General features: G+C 40.8%; 1 protein-coding gene across 10 annotated transcripts in view; it reads right to left on the reverse strand.

Annotated features, from left to right (window-relative positions):
- The window catches only part of slc16a13 (solute carrier family 16 member 13), a 56564-nt gene that overhangs the window by 21919 nt on the left and 18729 nt on the right, over positions 1–15916 (reverse strand). For 7 of the 10 annotated variants that reach the window (XM_046318435.1, XM_046318437.1, XM_046318438.1 and 4 more), the window contains exon 3: positions 10622–10799. The exons of the other annotated variants lie outside the window; for them this stretch is intronic. In XM_046318435.1, the coding sequence (XP_046174391.1) occupies positions 10622–10799 (178 nt within the window). The remainder of the gene's footprint in view (positions 1–10621; positions 10800–15916) is intronic. 10 annotated transcript variants of the gene reach the window in all.

A 15916-nucleotide genomic window follows, 5' to 3' on the forward strand; every position in this document is an offset into this window, starting at 1 on the left:
TAGAACACCAGCATATTTCAGATTGCTAACACTGATTCCCTATTGTACATTCAAAGCCTATTGCACTTAAAGAACGTTTCAGAAATGACCTAAGATTTTGGAAATATACATTTTTTGATATATTTTTTCTATTCCGCGATCACCTCATATTTACTAGAGATGCACATTATATCAGAATCAGACAATATTAGCTAAAAATGTCAAAATCGACAAACTAGACATTGGGCCTAACGCCGATGTGCAAAACCAATGTCAAAGCTGACGTGCATACCTACAGTTGAAGTAGGAAGTTGACACACCGTAGCCAAATACATTTAAACTCAGTTTTCCACAATTCCTGACATTAAAACCGAGTAAAAAATTCCCTGTCTTAGGTCAGTTAGGATCACCACTTTATTTTAAGAATGTAAAATGTCAGAATAATAGTAGAGACAATTATTTATTCAGGTTTTATTTCTTTCATCGCATTCCCAGCGGATCAGAAGTTTACATGCAATTAGTATTTGGTAGCATTGCCTAACTTGGGTCACAAGCTTCCCACAATAAGTTGGGTGAATTTTGGCCCATTCCTCCTGACAGAGCTGGTGTAACTGAGTCAGGTTTGTAGGCCTCCTTGCTCGCACACACCTTTTCAGTTCTGCCCACAAATTTTCTAAAGGAATGAGGTCAGGGCTTTGAGATGTCAACTCCAATACCTTGACTTTGTCATTTTGCCACAACTTTGGAAGTATGCTTGGGGTCATCGTCCGTTTGGAAGACCCATTTGCGACCAAGCTTTAACTTACTGACCGATGTCTTGAGATGTTGCTTCAATATATTCACAATTTTCCCTCCTCATGATGCCATCTATTTTGTGAAGTGCACCAGTCCCTCCTATAGCAAAGCACTCCCACAACATGATGCTGCCACCCCCGTGCTTCACGGTTGGGATGGTGTTCTTCGGCATGCAAGCCTCCCCCTTTTTCCTCCAAACATAACAATGGTCATTATGGCCAAACAGTTCTATTTTTGTTTCATCCGACCAGAGGACATTTCTCCTAAAAGTACAACCTCTGTCCCCATGTGCAGTTGCAAACCGTAGTCTGGCTTTATGGCGGATTTGGAGCAGTGGCTTCTTCCTCGCTAAGCGGCCTTTCAGGTTATGTCGATATAGGATTGTTTTACTGTGGATATAGATAATTTTGTAACTGTTTCCTCCAGCATCTTCATAAGGTCCTTTGCTGTTGTTCTGGGATTGATTTGCACTTTTCGCACCAAAGTACGTCATCTCTAGGAGACAGAACGTGTCTCCTTCCTGAGCAGTATGATGGCTGCGTGGTCCCATGGTGTTTATACTTGCATACTATCAGGCGTTTGGAAATTGCTCCCAAGGATGAACCAGACTTGGAGGTCTACAATGATTTTTCTGATTTCTTTTGATTTTCCCATGATGTCAAGCAAAGAGGCACTGAGTTTGAAGGTAGGCCTTGAAATACATCCACAGGTACACATCCAATTGACTCAAATTATGTCAATTAGCCTAGCAGGAGCTTTTCTGGAATTTTCCAAGCTGTTTAAAGACACAGTCAATTTAGTGTTTGTAAACTTCTGACCCCCTGGAATTGTGATACAGTCAAATAATCGGTCTAAACTATTGTTGGGAAAATTACTTGTGTCATGCACAAAGTAGATGTCCTAACCGACTTGCCAAAACTTTAGTTTGTTAACAAGAAATTTGTGGAGTGGTTGAAAAACAAGTTAATGACTCCAACCTAAGTATATGTAAACTAATCAACTTCAACTTTATATAACGTAGGTACATGACGTAATGATGCAATGTAAAATGTTGCCCTACAAGTGAAACACAGCATTCCTAACCTAGCCCACAATGTCTGCTGTGTGGATCGAGCAGTCAACAAGTCAAGACAGTCATTTGAAAGAGTAAGACAATTTCAGCGAGACAACTCAAAGGCAAAATCCATTAACGCCAAGATAATGGAATTCATTGCCCTTGACAATCAACCGTTCTCGGTCGTGGGGTGATGTTGGCTTTCGCCGACTGGTCGGGCATCGGTACACACGAAGTTACCAAGTACACTATTTTTGAGGTGTTGCACTACCGGAGTTTCACAGTAATAGCATCACTGCTATTAGCTTCAAGACTGACATTTGGACCAGCGATATCAGCCCCATGAGCATGCCGAGTCTGACAGCACAGTGGATCGACGAGGATTTCGTACTGAGGAAAGTTGTATTTCATGCTCAGGAATGTGATGGTTGTCATACCGCTGCTGCTATTTCAATGGCATTTGAAAACATGTTTGAAACATGAACAGACGAGCTAGCTCCATTCGAACAAATGACTCGAGAAATAAGCTCATCAACTGCACCTGCAGGAGATGTGATACCCTCGGTCATGGCATTGAAACACCTGCTCCACAAAACTGCTGACACAGGCTGTGAACAAGTGATTCGGTGGCATTCTCTTTACTGTGTCGCCACCATGCTCGATGCCATGTACATGGACCGCTACTTCGATGCAGACAAGAAACAGGGTTTACGTGAAATGTTACAGACTCTGCTGGAGAAGATGGAAATGGACACAGTGACAGTGGGCACCGAGGAAGAGAGGCCACGGGCCGACAGAGCTGAAACTTCACTGCTTGACATGTATAATCAAATCCTGGTTGAGAATAAAACGACTGAACAACGAAACAGCACAGCAAGTAAATGAAAGAAATAGGTTTTTGATGATGTTTTACAACAAAATAACATTTTGGTCAGTGTGTGTGTGTGTATGTAAAACCTTTATTTAACTAGGCAAGTCAGTCAATAAAAAAAATCTTATTTACAATGGCGGCCTACACCGGCCAACGCTGGGCCAATTGTGCGCCGCACTATGGGACTCTCAATCACAGCCGGTTGTGATATATAGCCTGGATTCGAACCAGGGACTGTAGTGACGCCTCTTGCACTGAGACGCAGTGCCTTAGACCGCTGCGTTCATGTGTGTGCGTTAAATAGTAAACTGTACTAGAATGCTTAACCTCTTGAAGCTAGGGGGCACTATTTTTATGTTTGGAAAAGTAACGTTCACAAAGTAAAATGGCCTATTTCTCAGGACCAGATGCTAGAATATGCATATACTTAACAGATTAAGATAAAAAACACTCTAAAGTTTCCAAAACTGTCAAAATATTGTCTGAGTATAACAGAACTGATATTGCAGGCGAAACCCTGAGAAAAATCAAACCAGGAAGTGGCTTCCATTTTGAAAACTCCATGTTCCATAGCCTCCCATTGCTCCATTTAAAGGGATATCAACCAGATTCCTTTTCCTGTCGCGTCCTCAAGGTGTCAGTCTTCAGACATAGTTTCAGGCTTTTATTTTGAAGAATGAGCGTGAACGACCACATTGTGTAAGTGGATAGGTGGGGGCTCTCAGAGTGAATTGTGCGCAAAAGAGAAAGGTGGCCATTGTTACTCCCCGTCCTAGTGAAAAGCCAACTGTCCCGGTTGATATATTATCAAATAGATATTTGAAAAACACCCAGAGGATTGATTATAAAAAACATCTGACATGTTTCTGTGGACATTATGGATATAATTTTGAATTTTTGTCTGCGTTGTTGTGACTGCTCTTTCCGGTGGATTCCTGGGCATAACGCACCAAACTAACGGAGGTATTTGGATATAAAACATATCTATGAACAAAAGGAACATTTGTTGTCTAACTGAGAGTCTCGTGAGTGAAAACATCCTAAGATCAAAAGGTAAATTATTCATTTGATTGCTTTTCTGATTTGTGACCAAGTTACCTGATGCTAAGTGTTCTTATTGTTTTGTCGAGCGATCGATAAACTTACAAACGCTTGTATTGCTTTTGCTGTAAAGCATCATTTCAAAATCTGAGAGGACAGGCGAAGCTGTGTTTTGCAAAATTGCACTTGTGATTTCATGAATATGAATATTTTCTAGTAATATTATGACTGTTGCGCTATGCTATTCAGCATTGCTGATGACAATTATACCGGATCCAGGATAACTTTTGTATGACCTAAGCCTTTAGAGAGAGGTCTAATACTTTAATCTTCAATAATTTCTGCCTTCCTAATTCATATTCATTATATAAATAGGCCCTTTTAATTTGGTCTGGCTTACCATTTCAAATAAAACTGAATATTTTTTGCTCATATAAATGTGAGACCCTTTCCTTGGAGACTCGAAATTGAGTTCAGGTACATCCTGTTTCCATTGATCATTCTTCCATTTCTACTACTTGATTGGAGTCCACCTGTGGTAAATTCAATTGATTGGACTTGATTTGCAAAGGCACACACCTGTCTATACAAGGTCCCACAGTGGAAAGTGCAAGTCAGAGCAAAAACCAAGCCATGAGGTCAAAGGAATTGTCCCAGAGCGCCGAGACAGGACTGTGTCGAGGCACAGATCTGGGGAATGGTACAAAAACATTTCTGGAGCATTGAAGGTCTCCAAGAAAACAGTGGCCTCCATCATCCTTAAATTGAAGAAGTTTGGAACCACCAAGACTCTTCCTAGAACTGGCCGCAATCGAGGAAGGTGACCAAAAACCCGATGGTCACTGACAGAGCTGCAGAGTTCCTCTGTGAAGATGGAGGAACCTTACAGAAGGACAACTATCTCTGCAGCACTCCAACAATCAGGCCTTTTTGCTAGAGTAGCGGAAGCCACTGCTCAGTAAAAGGCACATGACAGCCTGCTTGGAGTTTGCCAAAGGCCACCTACAGACTCTCAGACCATGAGAAACAAGATTCTCTGGTCTGATGAAACTCTTTGGCATGAATGCCAAGCGTCACATCTGGAGGTAACCTGACACCATCCCTACGGTGAATGCTGGTGGTGGCAATATCATGCTGTGGGGATGTTTTTCAGTGTCAGGGACTGGGAGACTAGTCAGGATAGAGGAAAAGACGAACAGAGCAAAGTACAGAGAGATCCTAGAAGAAAACCTGCTCCAGAGTGCTCAGGACATCAGACTGGGGCAAAGGTTAACCTTCCAACAGGACAACGACCCTAAGCACACAGCCAAGACAACGCAGGGGTGGCTTCGGGACAAGTCTCTGAATGTATTTGAGTGGACCAGCCAGAGCCCGGACTTGAACCAGATCGAACATCTCTGGAAATAACTGAAAACAGCTGTGCAGCGATGCTCCCCATCCAACCTGACAGATCTTAAGAGAATCGGGAGAGATGGATGGGAGAAACTCCCCAAATACAGGTGTGCCAAGCTTTTAGCGTCATACCCTAGAAGACTCGAGGCTGTAATTGCTGCCAAAGGTACTGAGTAAAAAGCCTGAATACTCATGTAAATGTGATATTTCCATAGTTTTTTTTTATACATTTGCAAACATTTCTAAAAACCTGTTTTTGCTTTGTCATTATGGGGTATTGTGTGTAGATTGATGAGGGCAAAAAACAATGTAATCCATTTTAGAATAAGGCTGTAATGTAACAAAATGTGGAAAAAGTCAAGGGGTCTGAATACTTTCCGAATGCACTGTACATAACTTTAACACACTGCAAAAGAGATTCTCCAAAATTGAAATATATAATATTTAAAATATTATTTAAATATTACATTAATGTCCTACTTTATCAAAAGCCTTTTCAAAGTCAGCTATAAATATCAGGCCTGGTTTCACAGATGTGTCATAGTGTTCTATTGTTTCCAGTTCTTGTTTTATATTATCTCCACTGTATTGTGCATATGTCCGATTAGGATGAATAATACATTTTAATTCTATGCGCTATGCATTTTGCTTTAATCATTGCATCACAACACTGAAGTGTAAGGGGCCTCAAAAATATTTAATGGACTGGATTTTTATATTTACCACTTGGTTCCTGTTTCAGTAATAATGAAATCAGACCTTCCTGTTGAGTATCTGATAATCTACCATGTTTATAGGAGTGGGTAAAACATGCTAATAATGGTCTTTGGAGTACATCAAAAAAGGTTTGCTATACCTCAACTGGTATGCCATCAAGCCCTGGAGTTTTCCCGGACTAAAAGACTAATAGGCTCTATGCATTATACCGCCTCCCACGTTCTATTTTACTTCCTACCGGGGTGCTGACTTCCGGAGCGATTTCTGCTATTTTTTATCATTATCTTACTAGCTAGCTAATTGTCGGCAATGCATTTGATTGAAATTGTTCGCAATGACTACGTTTAAATTACAGCCCTGTGAAGGAGGTGCTAATGAACATTGTTCAGTGCCTCCGTGGTCATTTTCTTCAAAGTGTAATGGTATGGTGAGCTTCCGTAGCTTCCGGGGTCGATGTAGAGAAAAAGCTACGTTGTGACAACAGCTACAATAGCAGCTAGGTCATGTCTAGTGCTACTTGATGCTTAGAGAAGATGGGCAATAATAGTAATACCAAAAAAACTCATTCAAATACTCTGGGTCCATCCTTAGATTTGCAAGCTACACCTACCTGATGGCCTTCTGGCACTTGATTGAGTGGGCAGCAGAGACCAAGTTCATAAGACTCACAAGCACCAATCCACCTGAAACAAGTGTTACTTGAAGAAAACCAGTAAGGGTCAACTTCATTAAAATTACAGATCTTACTGTAATTGTTAAACATGATTTACTTTTTGTGTTATGGGTTCTTCTCATTTATGACTCATCTGTCGCTGGGTCTGAAGCAGAAGGATTTGGCCCATCGGTTCAGCATCCACCAATCGACAGTGAGACTGATTATTATCTCTTGGGTCAACTTCCTCTACTGTCTGCATGGATCAGCACGGATATGGATCCCCAAGGAAACCATCAAAGCCCACCTGAGTTGAAGGACTATCCAGACACCCAGGTAGTGATGTACTGCACTGCACTGCCAGCCACCATCTTCACTACTACTGCAGAGTGAGGGGTTTTCTTTCTATAGGTCACACTGTACCTTTAAGGGCATGTTCTGGAAAGTCACATGGACCTGTCACTTTTGTGTCATTGTTGTATGCTGGATCTGTGAGTGACAAGGAGATCTTCAAGCAGTCTGGAAACATTTCCTTTCTCACACCTGACATGGCCATTATGCTGTATAGGGGCTTTCTCATAGATGACATTGTTCCGTGCAAGGTCGACAAGCCAGCATTTCTGTCAAGACGCACACAGATGCCAGCGCATGAGGTTAGGGAGACCCAATCCATTGCCAGGCTGAGAGTGCATGTTGAAAGAATTATCCAGAGTAAAGGAACACAAGCTGTTTGACACAGTCATCTCCCTGACCATCTCAGGCAGCATCAACCAATTATTTCCAGTGGCGTGCCTGTTGGTCAACTATCAAAACGGACCTTTGGTAAGAGCATGGGCCAAGCCAGTGTAAATACACATGTTTATTTGCTGGCAGCAAAATAATAATTTGTTTATCTATGACATGTATCAATAATTTGTGTTGTCATGAATATCAGTTTGTGTGGCGCTTGTATTGGCTTTAATTACGCAATGAATTTAGGGGTGGGGGAAAGAAATCAAGTAAACACAATTGCCAGAATGCAAGATTGAATACAATGTTAGAGATGTGTAATTGATGAACTAAACTGTTGAACATTTGCTGAAATATATATATTTGTAAACAGATCTATTCCACTGTAGTTTTCTTCACAAGAACATCAGTACTTATTTTTCATGAAACCACTAAACGTGGCACCCATGCAGGGGAACCATGCCGGTTAGAGATAAGACTTTTGCAAGTAGTGGTACAAATAAGTGGTAACCTTCTCTCTTATAGTCTTTGAAACCTGTAGATCTGTAGATATCCTTTCAACTAGATTGTCCTCCTGTGCACAGACCACAAAGTCACACCAGCTACAACCTGTGAGAAGGATTTATAATAATAACCAGCATTTACAACCTGACTTACAGTCATGTGTGAAGGATTTGACCAACTTACAGAAGGCCAAAAACCTGCACCTGTCAGTAGTAAGCATGAGATCTCTTCAACTTCAGCTCTCCATTCTGCATCTTCGGGTAAGGACATCAGCTCTCCATTCTGTATCTTCGGGTAAGGACATCAGCTCTCCATTCTGTATCTTCAGGTAAGGACATCAGCTCTCCATTCTGTATCTTCAGGTAAGGGCAGTCAACATAACTTGGTATATTTGGGCACTTGACCTCTAAGAGTCCAAAGTGTGGTCTCACACTGGGATAAAATATAATGCCATCTGGAGAGGATCCTAACCACGGGGCATCTGGGTGCACTACGAAGCCACGCGGAAAGAAGTTAACATTCTTCAGTGTGCAGTACTCCTGTACAGCCACTGGCTCCATGGCTAGCCCCCTCTTCATCTCCATGGTCTGCATACCAGGCATGTATCTGTAACGGATGTGAAACGGCTAGCTTAGTTAGCGGTGCACGCTAAATAGCGTTTCAATCGGTGACGTCACATGCTCTGAGACCTTGAAGTAGTGGTTGCCCTTGCTCTGCAAGGGCCGCGGCTTTTGTGGAGCGATGGGTAACGATGCTTCGTGGGGTGACTGTTGTTGGTGTGCAGAGGGTCCCTGGTTTGTGCCCGGGTATGGGCGAGGGACAGTCTAAAGTTATACTATTACATATCCATGGAGTGCTTTGTAGAGAGAACTTCTGCAAAACATTAATAAAAAACCTTATAAAACCTTATCAGATTGGAGAGATTACTATGACAAAGACTCATGTAATTTTCCAGAAATAGCACAAACCCCTAAGTTCAAATAAAATGTATTAAATACACATATGTTTTAATATACAGATGATTATATAGCTTTGAAGTCAGAAATTACATACACCTTAGCCAAATACATTTAATCTCAGTTTTCCACAATTCCTGAAATTTAATCAGAGTAAAAGAATCCCTATATTAGGTCAGTTAGGATCCCTACTTTATTTTAAGAATGTGAAATGTCAGAATAATAGCAGAGAGAATAATCTATTTCAGCTTTTATTTATTTCATCACATTCCCAGTGGGTCAGAAGTTTACATAGTATTTGGTAGCATTGCCTTTAAATTGTTTAACTTGGGTCAAACGTTTCAGGTAGCCTTCCACAAGCTTCCCACAAAAAGTTGGGTGAACTGTGGCCCATTCCTCTTGACAGAGCTGGTGGAACCGAGTCAGGTTTGTAGGCCTCCTTGCTCGCACAAGCTTTCTCAGTTCTGTCCACAAATGTTCTATAGGATTGAGGTCAGGGCTTTGTGATGGCCACTCCAATACCTTGACTTTGTTGTCCTTAAACCATTTCGCCACAACTTTGTTCATTTGGAAGATCCATTTGCGACCAAGCTTTAACTTCCTGACTGATGTCTTGAGATATTGCATCAATTTATCCACATAATTTTCATGCCTCATGATGCCATCTATTTTGTGAAGTGCACCAGTCCCTCTTGCTGCAAAGCACCCCCACAACATGATGCTGCCACCCCTGTGCTTCATGGTTGGGATGTTTTTTTCAGCTTGCAAGCCTCCCCCTTTTTCCTCCAAACACAACGATGGTCATTATGGCCAAACAGTTCTATTTTTGTGTCATCAGACCAGAGGACATTTCTCTAAAAAGTACGATCTTTGTCCCCACGTGCAGTTGTAAACCTTAGTCTGGCTTTTTTATGGCGGTTTTAGAGCAGTGGCTTCTTCCTCGCTGAGCGGCCTTTCAGGTTGTCGATATAGGACTTGTTTTACTGGGGATATAGATACTTTTGTACCCGTTTCCTCCAGCATCTTCACAAGGTCCTTGCTGTTGTTCTGGGATTGATTTGCACTTTTCGCACTAAAGTACGTTCATCTCTAGGAGACAGAACACATCTCCTTCCTGAGCGGTATGACTGCTGCGTGGTCTCATGGTGTTTATACTTGCATTCTATTATTTGTACAGATGAACGTGGTACCTTCAGGCGTTTGGAAATTGCTCCCAAGGCTGAAACAGACTTGTGGAGGTCTACAATTATTTTTCTGATTTCTGTTGATTTTCCCATGATGTCAAGCATAGGCACGGAGTTTGAAGGTAGACCTTAAAATACATCCACAGGTACATCTCCAATTGACTCAAATTATATCAATTAGCCAATCAGAAGCTTCTAAAGCCATGACATCATTTTCTGGAATTTTCCAAGCTGTTTGAAGGCACAGTCAACTTAGTGCATGTAAACTTCTGACCCACTGGAATTGTGATACAGTGAATTATAAGTGAAATAATCTGTCTAAACAATTGTTGGAAAAATGACTTGTGTCATGCACAAAGTAGATGCCCTAACCGACTATCCAAAACTATATAGTTTGTTAACAATACATTTGTGGAGTGTTTGAAAAATGAGTTTTAATGACTCCAACCTAAGTCTATGTAAAACTTCCGACTTCAACTGTATTCCCCCAAGTCTTTGTAAATACGCTACTGTTTAGGCTTGTATCATCTGGATACAAAAAAAAAATCTAGATACATTTTTTTTTAAATGTTTCCATTCAAGGAACCTCTAACTTACCTTATTCCATCAGCACATGAGTTACTAGGTTTACAGAACTCTATCCAATCAACCGGACCTGGCTTCACACCCTAATTAACAAGGATTTTCTGTTACATAGGCTGAATACTTTTCAGGCACATTTTTTTAAATGGATATTGACAGACTCACAAGTGTTCTTGGCTTGAGCCAACTCTGTTCTGTGTCTGTGCAGCTGTGAACTGGTGGTGCAGCAGGAATGTTTAGTTGATAGTAGTGCACTGTCTGGTAAAGAAGGGCCACCAGATGATTGCACAGAGCACTTCCTGCTTTGAACCACTATCACTGGTACGGAGTGCTTTAACACCATCTGTGAAGCGAAGATAAGTATAAGATAAGTATTATGGAAGACTGATATGAGAAACAAGAATTATGCGGCACATAAATAACAGCAAACATAGTGTCTAGTCTTCTTAACGAGGGGCTCATTTAACAATACAGGAATACATTGTGTCTCAGTAACAAAATGACCAAACACTGCATCAACAGATCTTTACCAAATAACCTGTTTAGTGGGCAATTCTCAATTGGGATTGGGACCCATCATTAATATCGATCTTTCTATTGATAAGATTTAACATTGACACTGTCTCCAACACACCATAATGACAGTGTCCCACAGGAGATATTTAACAAGTCACCATCTATAACCTTTCCCTACTCTCATGCTGTGTGGCTTTTCATTCTCCCTCGTGGACCTGTGACAGGCAGTCCTCACAGTGATCTCCCCTGTTAAAGTATCTTTGTTAGATACTGTGTAGAAGACATGAATAACAATTATTTTTAGCTAGCAAATATAGGTAGCAAGCATAAGTTAAGCAAGCTAACAAATACACACATTCTCAGGTAGATTCTGTCAACGTTATATAATTTTACAAAGTAACTAGCTAGCTGCAGTTATTAGTTAAATTAGCTAGCTAGCTAATGATTGTAGCTAGCTTTATCTGTCACTGACTTGGTCACCTTCATAGTTGTCTATGTAGCTTCCTATATATCTTGAAGTCATTTTTGTTCTTGCTAGCTGGAGTCTGAGGCCGATGTAACAATTTGATGTACATTAATAATATTCATTTGAGGAAAGTCCTGAAGACAGCTAGTAAAAAAAAATCTGTGACACTGTTATATTGTCGATAACAACTAGACTGACTTTTGTTCTATAGTATTCCACACCAGTAGGAAGTGTGCTTAGACCGTTCGGTCATGGAATGTGCAATAAGGGCTGATGCGTCAAGAAATTCCTCTTCTGTAATTTGACCTTCACATGAGTCTATGTACAGCTGTTCATTTTATAATTAATAGAAAAAAACTCCTTAAAATGTACTTGTGTTAGTGGAGATGGGGGAGACTGAAACAAAAACATATGCTTACTTTCAAAATATCATTTTTATTGTCATCTGTACAGTTAGTCCCTCTATTTCCTTTGGTAATATGAACTATTTTGACCTGTATTGCTTTTGTTTGAAGATGGATATTGAATTGCATGGCCTGGCTTTGTTCAGCCTGACTCATGCCAACTTCTAATGGGAAGTGTATGAGCTATAGACTGTTGAGTTTTCACCATTTATCCCCTGGCTTTATGAGGTGTACTATAATATGAAGAATCCAAAATGGAGCAGACCAAAGGAAATGTAACCACGTAACCTGTGAAATCACATTCCTAGACTAGAGAACAACTTCTTTACGAATCCAAGTCTATGCATCTCTACGTGATCTCTTCCCAAACACGCAAAGCTTTTCGAATAAGACCCTGGGGGCTATGGCGGTGTCAATACACCTCTTCATCGGCTCTATGCACAGGGGAAATGAGAACAATGGATAGCGGGTGGAGAGATGGAGATGGAGAGAGCCTCCAGCTTCCCGTCTCATCCCATCTCATTTCCTTCACGGTTGCAGACAAGTGAAAGGACTACAAGATTGATAACGACGACGGCTGAAGCGTCCGGCCAGGTACCTTTGGAAAGCTGCCAACGGGAGCCACCTGTATAGACTGAGGGGATCTCAGGTGTGTTTGACTGCACTGTGATGACAGTTAGCCAGAGGAGAACAGCTGGTAGCATCAACCAACACCCTGTAAAGGTGCAAGAGGAGGTGCAGGTCAGGACTGTCTCTCTAATTAGTGGGATGATTGTGATCTAATCATTCGCTAAGGAGCACTCTACACTGAGTATACAGTAGGAACACCCCACCCACCCTTTGCCCAAAGAACAGCTTCTATTCGTCGGGGCATAGACTCTACAAGGTGTCGAAAGCATTCCCCAAGGATGCTGGCCCATGTTGACTCCAATGCTTCCCACAGTTGTGTGAAATTGGCTGTATGTCTTTTGGGTGGACAGACAGCCAGAGAGGTGCATTCTCAGAGGACAGGTAGTACCTGTTTAAAGACCCAAAGAAGAGGCTTTAACTCTGATGGTTGAGTTCGTAGTAATCAAGCAATTTTGTCGGGATGAAGCACTTTGGCTTTTCAAACAACGACGCAAAACAATCCAGAATTTATCTTGGGTCTTTGTATTAGTGGCTCTGAGCACTTTCTGTAGTGGGACTCTAAGAAGCTGCAAAGAGAAGCTACCAACAAGACTACCTGTGTAGAGCGAGGCAATTTTAGATCAGTTTCACTAAACTCTTATGCCAGTTTGACGAGTTAAACTGGCATAATAGTTCAGTGAAAATGGGTGTCTGTGCCCAGTGGTGGTTTGCACCATTTGTCCTTTATTACTGTCAGTCTTTCTAGTCTAGCTGCACGGTTGCATTCTCTAAAAACAGGTAGTACATGTTTAACGCAATCCTTAAGTTGTTACAGAAACCTTGTCCTTGAGATTCTCAAAGCTTTAAAAAGGGGGCACTCTCCCACAACTCGCCAATAACATGCAGGTAGACTCTTTCCCTGTCCCCAATATTTACCACCAGATAACCTAGTGCCAGGGTGAGTTTATAACGGTCAGAAGTGATGGTTCTGTGCTGAAAAACAATCTATTGAAAGCCGTCAAATGCTTCTGCCACTTGAGAAGACTTCACTCTGCCTGTCACTGGCTGTGATCCAAATAGCTTTACTACCCATGCCTCATTTCACCCAGGACTGCAGACAAGGAAGGCACAAGAGACTCAACATGTTTTGATCGAATGCCATTCGATTCACTTTATCAACGCTGTTCGGATCAGTGGTCGCAGAGAAAAGGAATTCAAGTGCAGTTAAGATTACAGTGACTTGCAAAAGTATTCAGACCGCTTGGATTTCTTCATTATTATTGTGTTATAAAGTGGGATTAAAATGGATTTCATTGACAAGGAAGACATACAAACTCTTGCAGAGAGCATATTCAACTGACAATCTCTTAAAAAGAACTGATGTTGGCACAAAATGTATGCTTAATCCAGTATAAATTAATGTAAAGAATTATACAAAATTCAGAAACATTCAGCACAATGGCAGAGTCATGTTCTAAATGTAAAACTAGTAATGACTCAATAATCCATGCTTTCTGGGAATGATATGAAGTCCAAAAGTTATGGGTGGAGCTAGAAAGTTGGCTGTCTTTTAATATTTCAAGACATGGCATACGGGGGTGTAGTGAGATACCCGCGGAGTTAGACGACTTTCTTCTCATTACTCATCTTGAAAAGCATGTACTAAAACATGGAAATCAATCACTCCGCCATAAATTAACACAATGGAAAAAATATAATGATCTATTATTTAAAATATTGAAAGTGTGTGGGCTACGGAGAAACAAAATGGTGCAGTTTTGGACCATGTGGCGGAAAGCGATGTGGGCGCTTGAGATGTGTGTTTATGCTAGTGGGTCTGGGCAGGCGCGATGTAGTTGATGTTTGTATACTGTTGTTGTTTGTATGTGTATGCTTCGTATCGTAAAAAAAAAAAAAAAATTCCCAAGATAAAAAATAAATAAAAAATAATCATTTTTTGTCAAATATCTATACAAAATACTCTGTCAAAGTGGAAGAAATAATATTTATAAAATAACTCGAATATAGTCATTGTATAAGTATTAGGACCCTTTGTTTAGGCAAGCCTAAATTAGTTCCGGTGTACAATTTGGCTTAACAAATCAAATAGAAAGTGACATGGACTCACTATGTGCAATATCAGGGGTTGTCATGATTTGTAAATGACTAACCCTTCATACATACATACAGATGTTTTAAGGTCACTCAGTCAAGTATCGAATATCAAGCACAGATTCAGCTACTAAGACCAGGGGGTTTTGAAACTGCTCAGGGATGTTACCATGAGGTCATTGGTGATTTTAAAACAGCTACATTGTTCAATGGCTGTGATGGGAGAAAACTGAGGATGGATCAACAAGATTGTAGTGACTCCACAATAATGACCTAAATGACAAGGTGAAAAGAACACAAATATTCCAAAAACATGCATATTGTATGCAACAAGGAATTGAAGTAATAGTGAAAACCAAAAACTTGCAAAGGAATACACTTTTGGGCCTAAATGCAAAGCCTTATGTTTGGGGAAAATCAAACAAAACACTTCATTGAGTAACTGCCTCTTTATTTTCAAGCAAGGTGGTGGCTGCATCATTGGTATGTGTATGCATGACATTGGCAAATAATGGGGAGTTTTTACGGGTGAAAAGAAACAGGATAGGGCTAAGCATAGGCAAAATCCTATAGAGAAACCTGCTTCAGACTGCTTTACACTGGGAGAGGAATTCACTGTTCAGCATGACAATAACCTACAACACAAGGTCAACTCAACACTGGAGCTGCTTAACAATAACACAGTTAATGTTCTTAAGTGGCCAAGTTAGTTTTAACTTAAATCTGATTGAAATACTAGGTACAGCAAGACCTGAAAAGTGCTGTCTAGCCATGATCCCCAACATCTTTACATAGCTTGAAGAATTTAGAAAAGAATAGGCAAAAATTGCGCAATCAGGTGTGCAAAGTAGAGGGCTGCATTCAGTATGCGGGTCTCAACAGATCATTGCGGCTAGGTTGACATTTTTCATTCTGAGGGGGATCAGAGACGACTTTGGGATAAACAATACTTATGTTGTCCTGCAGGTTATTTGCAAACTGTCATCTTTCTGCTTTGCATGGGTTGGCCTACCTATTGTATTAAAAGCACATATTTTTTTGCATTATTCACACATCGAATTCTCTGCTTCAATTTCAGTTAATTAACTACCTCTCCTAGTATGTGGTCTCATTGAAATAGAGTGGACTGCCTACATGGGCGGAGAATCACGTGGCAGTACATTTTAAATATGAATTTAACGTAAATATTCGTAGACTGTAGTTTACCAGTGTCGGTAAATAAATATTGATAACGGAAATAATTGGAGGACGCTTAACCAACGTGAAGTCGAGTTGCAATCAAACATTTGTATCATCATCGAAAAGAAAACGGCACAGGTTAGGCTACTATGGTGAGCGAACGTTGCGCCTTTT

Source organism: Oncorhynchus gorbuscha, linkage group LG21 (genome assembly GCF_021184085.1).
Source record: "Oncorhynchus gorbuscha isolate QuinsamMale2020 ecotype Even-year linkage group LG21, OgorEven_v1.0, whole genome shotgun sequence".
NCBI lineage: Eukaryota > Metazoa > Chordata > Actinopteri > Salmoniformes > Salmonidae > Oncorhynchus > Oncorhynchus gorbuscha.